Source organism: Ictidomys tridecemlineatus, chromosome 13 (genome assembly GCF_052094955.1).
Source record: "Ictidomys tridecemlineatus isolate mIctTri1 chromosome 13, mIctTri1.hap1, whole genome shotgun sequence".
Lineage (NCBI taxonomy): Eukaryota > Metazoa > Chordata > Mammalia > Rodentia > Sciuridae > Ictidomys > Ictidomys tridecemlineatus.
The window spans coordinates 90,091,199-90,105,204 of record NC_135489.1 but is presented as its reverse complement, the minus strand read 5'-3'; the positions used below and the strand labels follow the sequence as shown (position 1 = coordinate 90,105,204).

Here is a 14,006-nt window from a genome sequence, read left to right as displayed (position 1 = left end):
CGCCCTCCTCGGACTATTCCCTGAGGATCTTAAAAGAGCGTACTATAGGGATACTGACACATCAATGATCATAGCAGCACAATTCACAATAGCTAGACTGTGGAACCAACCTAGATGCCCTTCAATAGATGAATGGATAAAAAAAAATGTGGCATCTATACACAATGGAGTACTACACAGCAATAAAAAATGACAAAATCATAGAATTTGCAGGGAAATGGATGGCATTAGAGCAGATTATGCTAAGTGAAGCTAGCCAATCCTTAAAAACAAATGCCAAATGTCGTCTTTGATATAGAGAGAGCAACTAAGAACAGAATACGGAGGAAGAGCATGAGGAAAAGATTAACATTAAACAAAGACGAGTGGGGGGAGAGAAAGGGAGAGAGAAGGGAAAGCATATGGAAATGGTAGGAGACCCTCAATGTTACACAAAATTACATAGAAGAGATGTGAGGGGAAAGGGGGGGAAACAAGGGAGAGAATTGAACAACAGAAGATGAGGTAGAGAGGGATGATGGGTGGGGAGGGGAGGGGGGATAGTAGGGGATAGGAAAGGTAGCAGAATACAACAGTCACTAATATGCCATTATGTAAAAATGTGAGTGTGTAACCGATGTGATTCTGCAATTTGTATTTGGGGTAAAAATGGGAGTTCATAATCCAATTGAGTCAAATGTATGAAAGATGATATATCATGAGCTTTGTAATGTTTTGAACACCAATAAAAAAATAAAAGTTCTAGGTCACTGGAGTGATGTGTTATTTAGCTTAGCTCCATTGACTGACAGGAACAAATGCACTTAGGTTAAACTACCTCAAAGAATAAGAAGTGAATTACAAGAACATGTGGTATGGGAGGAAAGAGAGAAACTTCCGCAGAGAGGCCAAACTTCAAACAAATCCAAAAGCTGCCACGTGGCTGGCCATACTGAAATTCAACGGCAGTTCTGGAATTAGAAGTTCTAAATCAGCTCAACTGAGTGCTGGAAACTAGCTAGAAGCCAGAAGATCATCTAGCAGGAATGACACCAAACAAGAACACTTACCAGATAAATTACATTCACCAGGGAACGTTATCACTAAAGATGAAAATGATCAACATTTTGCCAGAAATATAAAAATCTGATGAAGCAATCACCTCTGAGAACAATGATCACAAAGCAGAAATATAAATGATCAAGGAACAAATAGATGAGGCAAGAGAGACCATGAAGAGAAATTAGGAGGAAATAGAATACAGATAGCAGAAACAGGAAAAAGGGTAGAAATATCACATCCATCTCATCAGTAAAATAAAAAATATAAGGAGGCTTTCGAAAAAGATAAATATAGGGCTGGGGTTGTGGCTCAGGGGTAGAGCACTTGCCTAGCACCTATAGCTCTAGGTTCAATTTCTCAGCATCACACATAAATGAATAAATAAAATAACAGTCCTTCAAAAACTTTTTAAAAAATGAAAAAAAAAGATGAATCTAAAATTAAAGTGCACATTAGTGGCAATAAAAAGTATAGTTAATACAATAAGAAACCAGTGGTGGAAAAGATAAATACCTAAACAACCATTCCTTTAGAGGCAAGGCAGACAGAAATGAAAATGAGGGAAAAGGGAATATGGTAGACCAGCCAGTGTATTTCCTTGGAGGGAAGAGTAACTAGAATACAAGGACAACCAACAACAGAAAGCCAAACTTTCCCTAGAAGACAGAACTGTGCATGCTGTGGTCATGGTGTCCCAGCAAAATCAACCGAAGGAGACTGATACATTCATTTGAAGTTCATGAGAGAAATCAATTTAGGCTTACACAAAAATGCATACTGTTCAACAGAGGAACTGGTTATCAGAATTGGCACACTGGAGCGCTGGAGTGCTGGTTAGCAATAAACATGCTGCACTATTACCACACGCACCAGGGACACATTGTAAAACTGTGTTCAGTGCAAGAAGCCACCACGACAAAAAGAACACACTGTCTGGTTCCACTTACATGAAACCCAAGAACAGACGAAATTAAACCATGGTGACACAAATCAGAGAGTGGGTTCTAGGGTGACAGAAGGAGAAGCAGAACTGACTATAAAAGAGCAAGGGCTAGTTAAAGGGTGGCAGAATTTCTCCATATTTTTTAGGGGCAGGTGTTTACATAGGCATAATATGTGTCAAACCTCATTGACTAAAACTCCTAATAGTTGTGCATTTTATTGTATTTTAATTAAGCTTCAATTAAAAAATGTGACGAAAATGCATACTGGGAAATCATAAAATTGGGTCAGCAGTGGACCAAAATTTGTGCACTTCCCTGTCCTTGGATAATTCAGATTGATCAACATGCAGACACTACCCAAAAGATATCAACTAGCACTTGCTTTAGTGAGCATGGCAACAACAACAAAAAATGATTTGCCAACAAAGCTGGCAACACAAGATCACTCTCCTGTGGTATTCCTCAGCAGCTATAGTTCAGAATATACTGTCTTATAAATTGACACTTTTCTAAGTCCCATGGTTCTACCCAACACTGAGAAATAAAGGGTGCTACTGCTTGGCTAGTGTACCCATGTGGAGTTAGCTGACCAATTTCAGAGTCACTTCAGAAAGGTAAAAGCATGTGACCACACTTCAAGTTCCTGAAAAAGGTCACTATTCCTCAAGTTATATCACCTACATTAATGAGTAAGAAGATTTTCTTAAAAGTACAATTTGAAGGAGAAAATCATAATAACTTAAGTCATTACAGAGTATTTAGTTGTTTCTTTTGAGGCGGGGGACCAGGGATTGAACTCAAGGGCACTCAACCACTGAGCCACATCCCCAGCCCTATTTTATTTAGAGACAGGGTCTCACTGAGTTGCTTAGTGCCTCACAGTTGCTGAGGCTGGCTTGAACTCTTCGTGTCTCAGCCTCCCAAGCCACTGGGATTACAGGTGTGTGCTACTGCACCCAGCAGAGTTCTAGTTTTTATTAAATTCCTTCTAAAAGCCCATATCAAAGAAATCAAGATGAAACTGCAAAGTACACAAGGGAAAAAAGACTGCAGAAAATACTGCCAGGAGTCTGGAGATCAGAAATGTGAAATGTAAACAATCAAAGAGAAATGAAAAAAGAGCCAGTGCTGACAGAAGCATTCAGTAACTTTGTGGGGGCTGCAGACTGAACCCACACCTGTGATAAAATGATGCTGACCCCTACCCACACTTGGCTCCTATGTCAAGATCCTGGTTGTGAAACTGCCCTATAATTATGTATGAGGTGACCACTGGGAAAAACTGGATGACGGATTCTTTGATCTCTATATCATCTTTGCAACTTCCTGTGAATCTACAAATATTTCAAAATCAAAAAGTTTTTCAAAAATTGGGAGAATATAAATGCAGAAGTCAAATAAAATAGATTCTTCATATGCATCACCAGTGTTGGCATAACCACAGCCATCTCCCTTTTCCCATCCCCACTTTATGAATACTGTTTTTATTCTCCTCTCCTTGTGAGATAAAGGCTTGCCAGTCTCTGTTCTCTCCTTGAAAGATAAAAGACTTGACCCAGCTATCCCACTCCTTGGTCTATACCCAAAGGACTTAAAAAGAGCATTCTACCATGATGCAGCCACATCAATGTTTATAGCAGCACAATTCACAATAGTCAAACTGTGGAACCAACCTAAATACCCTTCAATAGATGAATGGATAAAGAAACTGCGGTAAACATACACAATGGAGTATTATTCAGCAATAAAAGAGACTAAAACACGGCATTTGCAGGTAAATGGATGGAATTGGAGAATATGATGTTAAGCGAAGTAAGCCGATTGGATGGAATTGGAGAATATGACGTTAAGCGAAGTAAGCCACAAAACCAAAGGCCAAATGTTCTGATAAGTGCATGCTAATCCATGGGGGGTGGGGGGAGGGGATGGGATCAGTGGAGGAATTTTGGATTGGCCAAAGGGGAGGGAGAGGAGGGGTGGGGGCATGGGACAAGAAAGATGGTGGAATGAAATGGACATCATTATTCCCGGTACATGTGTGATTGCACGAATGGTGAGACCCTACTTTGTGTACAACCAGAGAAGTGAAAAACTGTACCCCATTTGTGTACGATGAATCAAAGAGCACTCTGCTGTCATGTAAAACTGATTAGAACAAAGAAACAAATTATTTTTTTAAAATCGTAGTTTAAGCCAGGCTGGTGGTACAGGTCTATAATCCCAGTAACTCAGGAAGTTGGGGCCGACTCACCAACTTAGCAATACCAACTTGTCCCAAAACAAAAAATTTAAAAAGAAAAAAAAAAAAACAGGAGCTGCCCATTTCTGTTCCCAAGAAACAGAAACTTGCTTTCTGCAAAATCAGGTGATGCTTGCAATGTCAGTCACAAGGGCTAAACCTGCCCCTAATGGGGCAGCCATGATTCTGGCCTGTAAAAGATAATGCTCAAGGGGGAGCTGCTGTTGCTCCCTCTCTCCTGCTATTTTCTGCACGACACAGCCTTGCCAGGTGCCTGACAATAAATCTACTATGCCTGTCATTGCTGTGCCTATGATCAGTCCTGTGCCAGTCTTCTTTCAACCAGAGTTGGTAGGCACAGGAGGGAATGGAGCAGGGCAATGCCCAAATCCTCAGTGAAAGAGTACATACTGTGAGTAATAGGGAAAAGCAGCAATGGGAGTCAACAAAGAGATGCAAGTTAATAAAATTACTAGACTTGAAAAACAAAGAATCTTTTGCCAACCCTTGCAAAAAGATCAAGTCAATTCCAAAGCAAAAAAAAAAATTAGACTAGTCCCAGATTTTCCTTCAACTTTCATAGAGACAGAACAGCAATCACTCTAATAAATAAGGGAAGGTGGGCACAGTGGCTCATGCCTGTAATTCCAGCTACTCAGGAGGCTAAGACAGGATGATCACAAGTTTGAGACCAGCCTGGACAACTCAGTGAGGCCCTGCTTCAAAATAAAAAAGGGCTGGCGTGTAGCTTAGTGGTAAAGCGTTTGCCTAGCATATTCAAGGACCAGGTTTTATCCTCCATACTGGGGGAAAAAAAAAAACACTACACTTAGGGGAAGAAAGTATAAAGCCAAAGATTTAAAACTTGCTAGCACATGTCATAGACAGATGATGAAATCTGTTGGGCTAGATGACTTCTAATGTCCTTTAGAGCACAAAATTAACTATTAAATAAGACGTAGATGTGCATATGAAAGTGTTTCAAAATAACGGTCCTACAAAGAGTCACTGAGGGGCTGGGCTTGTGGCTTAGCGGTAGAGCACTCGTCTAGTGCGTGGGAGGCCCTGGGTTCCATCCTCAGCACCACATAAAAATAAATAAATAAAAGCAGAGGCATAAAAAAAAGTCACTGAAACATGGAACTAAGCTCTCCATTGCTATTTAACTCTAGCCAACCCATCCCACATTTCAGATAAATATGAAAAACTTCATTGGCAACTCAGGAAATAATTATTAGATAAATTTGAAATCCTGTATTTTGAAATAAATAAAAACTATAATATTTTGATTATTTTACTAGTTAGGCAAAAATCTTCATTTATTTTTTAGTTTCTTTCAACAGAGAAACTTATCTTATGTTTTCTTATTTTATCTTACGTTTTCTTTGGTGACTTATATCTTACAAAGTCACCAAAGAAAACATAAGATAAAATTTTGAGAAAAATGATTCATCTCAATGTCACTGAAATAGCGAAACACAGATACTAAGTATCCACCAGAAGTATTAAATAAACCATGAAAGACCAATTATGCAGTTTGAAACATAAATTACTTTTCTTTAAAATTCAGAAAATAATTGTAAATGAAAAAGCACAAAACAAAAGCTTGAGCAGAAAGAAATTTACAAAATATTTACAATGGTTACCTTTGAGAGATGAACTATAAATGGGAAATGTTTCTTCTTTATACCTTTTTCTAATATTCCTACACATAGCACATAGTTATTAAAGAAAAAAAGAAAGAATTTAAGTCAACACCTACCCTGATAAACTTGTTCCAGAAATTTCACCAGGAGAAAAATGACTGAGTGGTGAAGTAGAGGGTCTGAAGCTCTCCTGGTCCTCTGAGCCTGATCCCCCATGCTCAGGAGAGGCGTTTTTCAAATCTATCAGAAAGGTACATTTTCCAATGAGAACAGAACAAGACTTTACTTCTATAAATGTGGTCAATTACACAGGCACTTACCAACATTTTTAGGTGAGACTCTGCAGTGCTGATCAAAAGTCACACGTCTGTCACTGCCGCTTGTTTCACTGACATACTCTTGCTGCCTCTGATTTTCTCTGCTAGCTTGTTTTTCTTCACATTCTTCTAAGAGGCACAGGGATGTCACTATGGGGTTCCTTACTGATGAATAACTATTAGAAGTTGAAGTGGAAATGGAGGCAGCCTTCTCATTGCTACCGATGTCTGGTAATCTGTGGTCAATGGAAAGTGTCTTCATACCAACTACCACACTCTCATTCTCTCTTCTATTTGTAAGAACTGAATTTGAAGAGTTTACTGCTTTAAATGATTCCTGACTCTCACCATTTTCAACACAAAAAACAGCTGCTGTATTTTCTTTTGGCTCTGTAACAGTTGTATTAGTAGTTCCAGAGTCAACTGTGTGGATGTCTTGAATAGTCTGTTCTTTTGGCAAAGATAAATCCCAAATATCAGACATGCCAGCTCTTGAAACAGTTTCCAACCCACCTTCATGTCTACTGATCTCTGTTTTTGTAAGATATTTCTCCATATCAAATACACTGGATCCATTACTTTTTTCAGAATCATTAGGTACAAAATGAGACACCGTGGAAGAGTCCTCTTCATCGTCTTCTTGTAAAATTTTGTCCTTTGCTTTATTTGTAAGTGCCTTCAACATGGCAGCAAGCTGGGAAGGCTCCGTGCTAACTGAAGCATCTGCAATGGCTGAAGCAATGGTGCTTATTCTGAGTACAGAATCACCACTATCTTGGAGCTGGTCATTGCAGACTGGGAGTTTATTTTTCCTGCCTGTGCCCTAGAAATGAGAAGTTACATCATGTAGATTGACCCAATTCCACAGACTTGTATATTCTAGTTTAATATTTATTTACAGAATCCCCTTTACACATGAGGTATGTTTTAAGACTGTCACTAGATGACTAAAACCAGTGGGCACTGAACCCTCTATATACTAAGAACTGTGTTTTGTCCTACATACACACACACACAATAAAATTTAACTTATAAAATAAGGCACAGCAAGAGATCACTATAGAAAGAGGGAGACACATATAATGTTATGTGAGAGATCTGATTTCCAGAGAATACAGTCTCAAAAATACAGTCTCGAGAAGTTTCAAGCAATATAGACAAACCCACAATGAATAACAGGCAAATATGCTGTCTTAGCAAGAAATGTTAAAACCTAACTGAAAGAACAGCATAGTAATTTTAAGAATGCAAGCAACCTAAACATCCTAATTTAATAAATCTCTTCTACATGAAACACAAAGAAGAGCCAACAGTCACTGTGACAGTCTCTTCAAGTGCATAAAAAATGAACAAATGCTGAATCATCCATCATGTCTTAACAAATTTTAAAGGACTAGAACCAAAATCCCCTGATCAAAGTACAATTTTAGGCCTAAAATCAGTATTTAAAAATGGGAAAATCTCCCAAATGCTTAGAAACTAAACTATAAACTTACAAAAAACTCACGGGCCTAAGAAATTAGAAAACATTAAACAGAATGATAATGAAAATATAACACATCAGAAAATAAGTGTCAAAAGGAAAAAATATATATAAATCCAACCAAAGCTCTGCTTTCAGGGAAATTTGTATTCTTAGAGGCATATATTAGGAAAGTAAGACAAAAAAATTAGTGGGCTATACACTTATCTCAAGAAGTCAGAAAAACAATAAATTATAACCACAGAAAGCACAAGAAGACCAGAAAGTATGAAACAAAAACACAGAATAAAGAACAAATCAAATTGATAATTTAATAAAACTGAGAACTATCTGGTGAGACTGACCAAGAAAAAAGAGAAAGTGGCAAAAAATCAGTATCATAAATTAAAAAGAAGACGAAGTTTAAGAACCAAAGATAATAAAGGATCCCAAGAGAATATTACAGTTTCACACTGGTAAAGGGAACAATGCAATGGGAAGACACAGTGACAGTAAATATTTATGCCCCATTATTGGTGTACCTGATTACATAAAACAGATATTACATGAATTAAAGACTCAACCAGATCCCAATACAATAATACTGGGAGATTTCAACACACTTTTCTCACCAATAGATAGGTCTTCCAGACATAAATTCAGTATAGACCTTTTTTCTTTAATTTTTTAAAGCTATAGATGTACACAATACCTTTGTTTTGTTTTTATTTATTTTTATGAGGATTGGAACCCACTGGCACGTGCCAGGGAAGTGCTCTACCACTGAGCCACAACCCCAGCCCTCAGTATAGACTCTTTAGTCCTAAAATATATTGTAAATTAAATGGACTTAACAGACATCTATCGAATATTTCATCCAACAACAGTATAACATACTTTGTTCTTAACTGTTCATGGTAACTTCTCCAAAACAGTCCATACTTTAGGCCATGAAACAATTCTCAGAAAACAGAAAAGAAAAAAAAAAAAAGATATAATTCTTTGCATCCTAACTGATCATAACAGAATGAAATTAGAAACACCACCAAAAAACCCTACAGAAACTACATAAACACAGGAAGATTAAACAATACACTCCTGAATGATAACTGGGTAACAGAAGAAATCAAGGGAAAGATTTTAAAATTCTTAGAATCAAACAAGAGTGATACAACACACCAGAACATCTGGAAGAAAGGGGTTCTAGGAGGAGAGTTTGGGTATGAGTGCCTACATAAGAAAATCAGAGAGATCCCAAATAAACAACCTAAGGATACATCTCAAGGCTCTTGGAAAATAAAGAGTAAACCAATTTCAAACTAAGCAGGAAATAATTAAGATCAGAACCAAATGAAATTGAAAATAAAAAAATACAAAGGATCAATGAAATGAAGAGTTGGTTCTTTGAAAAGATAAAAAATGCTGGATAAACCCTCAGCCAAACTAACCAAAAGAAAAAGAAAGAAGACCCAAATTAACAAAATTAGAGATGAAAAGGAGAAATCACCACAAACATCACAAAAATCCAGAGGATCTTTAGGGACTGTTTGAAAACTTAATATTCCATTCAACTGGAAAACTCTATAGTTTTCATTGTAGAGATCTTTTATCTCCTTGATTAGATTTAAACTAATAATCCATTAAACCTAGAAAAAAATGGATACACAAGTGACCTGCCAAAACTGAATCCAGGACACAGAAAACCTAAACAGACCAATAACTAACAATGAGATACAAGCATTAATAATAAAAAGCTTTCCAAAAAAGACCAAGCCAGAGCCAGATAGATTCTCAGTTGAATTCTACCAGATCTTGAAAGAAAAACTAATGCCAATGTTTCTCAAATTATACCACAAAATAGGGATAGGACACTTCCAAATTCATTCTCAGATACGAGTATCAACCTTATTAAAAAAAAAAAAAAAAAAAGAATAAGGACTCACCAAGAAAACTACTGACCAATATCCCTGATGACCTTAGATGCAAATATCCTTAATAAAATATTAGCAATTACATTCAATTACATATTAATAAGACTGTACATCATTACCAAGTTGTTTTCATTCCAGGGATGCAAAGATACAAAAAAGCTCCACCAGAAGACTTGAAAATTATAAACAAATTCAACAAAGTACTAGGTTACAAAAGCAACATAAAATCAATAGCTTTCCTATACACCAATAATGAATATGTCGAAAAAGAAATCAAACAGTCTCATTTACAAAAGCCTCAAAACATAACAAAAGACTAGAAATAAATCTAATCAAGGAGATAAAAGATCTTTACAATGAAAACTATAGAACACTGAAGAAGTCCAAAGAAGATAGAAAGTTCATATAGTTACAATCAGTATTGTTAAAATGGCCCTATTCCCAAAAGCAAGATAGACATACAACATACAGATTCAATATACAGATTCAATGCAATACAAATCAAAATATCAATGATATTTTTCTTGGAACTAGATAAAATACTCCTAAAATTAATTTGGAAAAATAAAAGACCAAGAATAGCAAAAGCTATAACTGTGTAAATCTCTCATAATAAAGAAATGCAAATCAAAACAACTCTAAGATTTAATCTCATGCCAGTCATCAAGAATACAAACAACAATAAGTGTTGACAAAGATGTAGCAGGAAGGCACACTCATACATTGATGGTGGGACTGCAAATTGGTGCAACCACTCTGGAAAGCAGTATGAAGATTCCTTAAAAAACTTGGAATGGAACCACCATTTGACTCAGCTATCTCATTCCAAGGTCTATACCCTAAGGACTTAAAATCAGCATACTATAGTAACACAGCCACATGAATGCTTATAGCAGCTCAATTCACAATAGCTACACTGTGGAATCAACCTAGGTGCCTTTCAATAGATGAATGGATAAAGAAACTGTGGTATAAATACACAATGGAATATTACTCAGCAATAAAAGAGAATAAAATCATGGCATTTATAAGTAAATGGATGGAGCTGGAGAATATCATACTAAGAGAAGTAAGCCAATCCCACAAAACCAAAGGCTGAATGTTCCTTCTGATAAGTGGATGTTGATCCATGATGTGGGGAGGTGAGGAGAAATGGAGGAACTTTGACTGGGCAAAGGGGAGGATGGGCAAAGGTTATAGGGGCAGAAAAAGATGGCGGAATGAGGTGGACATCATTACCCTAAGTATATGTGTGACTGCACATATGATGTGATGCAACATCATGTGCAACCAGAGAAGTAAAAAATTGTGCTGTGATTGTGCACAATGAAATCAAAATGCATTCTGCTGCCATATATTCCTAATTAAAATAAATTAATTTTTTTTTAAAAAAGAAATACAAATGGCCAATAAATTTATTTTTAAAATGTTCAGTATCATCAACAATTAGGGAAATGCAAATCAAAACTGCACCCCGATTTCCTCTCACTCCAGTTAGAATGGCACCCATCAAGAATATAACAATAAAAAGTGCTGGAGAGAATCTGAAGAAAAAGGAACACTTTTACACTGTTGGTAGGATTGTAAATTAGTACAATCACTATGGAAATCACTATGGAGACTCCTCAAAAGACTAGGCATGAAACTTCCATATGACCTGCTACATTATTCTTCCTGAAGAATTAAAGTCAGCCAGCTAGTGTGAGTGATACATGTGACCCATGTGTATAGCTGCAAAATTCACAGCAAACTATGGAATCAATCTAGGTATTCATCAATGGATGAACTGATTTAAAAAAAAATGTGGTATATATACATAATGGAGTTTCACTGAGCCATAAAAAAGAATAAAATTATGTCATTTGTAGGAAAATGAATGGAACCTGGGAACATTATGTTAAGCACAATAAGCCAAACTCAGAAAGTCAAGGGTCATATTTTCTCTCATATGTGTAAGCAAGAGAGGAAAAAGAACTAGACAAGTGGGCAGGATGAATCTCATGAAAACTGAAGGGAGATCAGCAGAGTACATGAAAGGGAGAGGGAGAAGGGAAGTGCAAGGGGAAAAACTGGGGAGTGACACTGGCCCAATTATACCGGTACATGTATGAATATGTAACAATTCCACCATTATATATGACTATTGCACCAATTAAATGGGGAGGGAAGTCAAATTTGCTGGATATAAGGTGAGAATATTTAAAAAAAAAAAAAGAAACTATACTTTGAATAGTCAGAATGAACAGAAAATGAAGCTAAGTAAAACACTAAAATGTTTCAACAATTCAGAGAGAGGTCTAACAAGAGACATAAAAAATCTGCATGAAGAATTATAAAATACACAGAGATTAAAACAAATAAATTGAAGACTTTAATTTTCATAGAGTTCAAGTATCAGTATTATAAAGATGTCAATTTTAATGTTCTATAGATTAAATGTAATCCCAACAAAAGTCCAACAGGGTTCCTGGTGGATTAGTTCATTGGTGTGTGGAAGCTGACAATCTGATATTAAAATCAGGTATGAAATGTAAAGGATTTACTCTATGGATACCAAAGTTCATTATAAAGCAAAAATATTTACCAAAGTCCTAATGACACTAGGCTGACAAAGAGACCAAAAAAAACCAACAGAGAACGTAGACAAAGATCCACACCACCACGGATATCTGATTTATAACAAAACAAGAAAGCAATGATCTAATCAATAAATAAAGATAACATTAAATAAGTGAAAAAGCAAGTCAAGAATTGGGAGAAGATATGTGAAACACTCATAATGGGCAAAAGGATCCTATCCAGTATATGTAAAGAATTCCCACATCAACGGGAAAAACATTCCACTAGAAAAATGATCAAGAGACTTGAACAGGCACTTCACCAAAAAAAATTTTAAAAGCCCATTTGAAAACAAAAGGCCAGTAAATGTACAATACTCAACTCTATCAGCAATCAGAGAACCACACACCTACAAAGTGCTGTGAGGATGTGTGGTAACAGGAATCAAACACTACTGGAAGGAATCTACACTGGTACAACCATTCCAGAAAAAAAAATGAAGGAATACAAACTCTACAAGCTATGAGTTCCACTCGGTGAACACCTCACAAGTGTGCACACTGCCAACAAAACACAGGCACAAGGTTGTTCAGAGAGCATCATCATATAATTGCCCAATACAAAAACATAATGAAAGTATATCGACCATAGAATGGATATATAAGCTGCAAATATTCATACAAAAGAATATATGGGCTTGTTATAAGCATAAGATGAAGTGAAAACAGTTAAAGAAAAGGAATAAATGCTACATGGTTTCTTTTATATAAAGTTCAAAAGCAGACAAAATTAATACAGTGCTAGAGACATCAGGGGACTAATGAAGGGCAGAGTGTCTAGGAGGGGGCAAAATGTTTTCTGGGCTATTGGCAATGATCTCTTTTCTTTTTTTACTCTATTATTATTTTAAGTTATGAAAAAAAGAAGTTTATTTTGGCTCCTGGTTCTGATGCACAAGGTTGGGGGTTGCACCTGGCAATGGCCTTCTTGCTAGTCTAGTCCTGAGGTGGCACCAGACATCAACTGGCAAGATACAGGGAGTGTGTCTATAAGTGTCTCTCAGTGTTCTCTTCCTTGCCCTGGGGCATGCACAAGTTGTGACCATTAATTCATCAACTGTAGATTTGTTTTATAAAGTCTTTCACATGTATATTAAAAATTGATGGAAAAAAATTAAAGGCATTTGTAATAAAATTGAATCCAAGAAAATAAAAACACATGTGAAGCCGCATATATTCTTCGCAGGTGATCTGATCTCAGACCTGTGATAAGATAATCTTAGCTTTCCTTCAGGAAAAGCGTGAACTACTACCTCTGTTTTGTCTTTGTTGGCCGTTAAAGTCACATCACTTTCATCCACTAGAGAGGTGCCCTCCAGGGCTTCAACCTGAAGTGTAATTGATCCTTCACTTGGCTGTGTCTCGGACTGTTCGTCTAAATCTCCTGCAGAAAACAAAGGATACTTGAATTATAAGATGCACTCCCTCACAGAAACAGTCTGGGATCGGACTAGTCAAAATGATTAATTGCCAAGGAATAATCTTCATACCTCAAACATGGGTTCTCCTTACTAAGACAGCAACCATATAGCCACCTAGACAAAGAACAAACTTGGAAGAAGACTGGATTTTAACTTCTGCCTTACAAATACTCATTTAATTTCACTTAGGAAGAACTGGGTCTGTATATAATGCAGGCTTCATACTATATGTCCAGTCAATATATTTTTAATCAATCAATAAAATGAAAACATTAATTTTTTTCAGCTTTTAACATTTCACATTGATTCAAAATAGGTACTACTTAAGAGAAGTAGGAAATGAACCAACTACACACACAGGCCTTTTACCCCAACACTCCTATTGGA

At 36.6% G+C, this 14,006-nt stretch overlaps 1 protein-coding gene across 12 annotated transcripts in view; it reads right to left on the bottom strand.

Annotated features, from left to right (window-relative positions):
* Positions 1 to 14,006, bottom strand: part of Cep192 (centrosomal protein 192) — a 111,002-nt gene that overhangs the window by 56,960 nt on the left and 40,036 nt on the right. For all 12 annotated transcript variants that reach the window (XR_013429861.1, XM_078030481.1, XM_078030485.1 and 9 more), the window contains 3 exons: positions 13,452 to 13,582; positions 6,191 to 7,010; positions 5,987 to 6,110 (listed from right to left, as the gene is read on the bottom strand). Coding sequence is in view for 11 of the 12 variants with exons in the window: in XM_078030481.1 (XP_077886607.1) it covers positions 5,987 to 6,110; positions 6,191 to 7,010; positions 13,452 to 13,582 (1,075 nt within the window). In the remaining variant the exon portion in view is untranslated. The remainder of the gene's footprint in view (positions 1 to 5,986; positions 6,111 to 6,190; positions 7,011 to 13,451; positions 13,583 to 14,006) is intronic.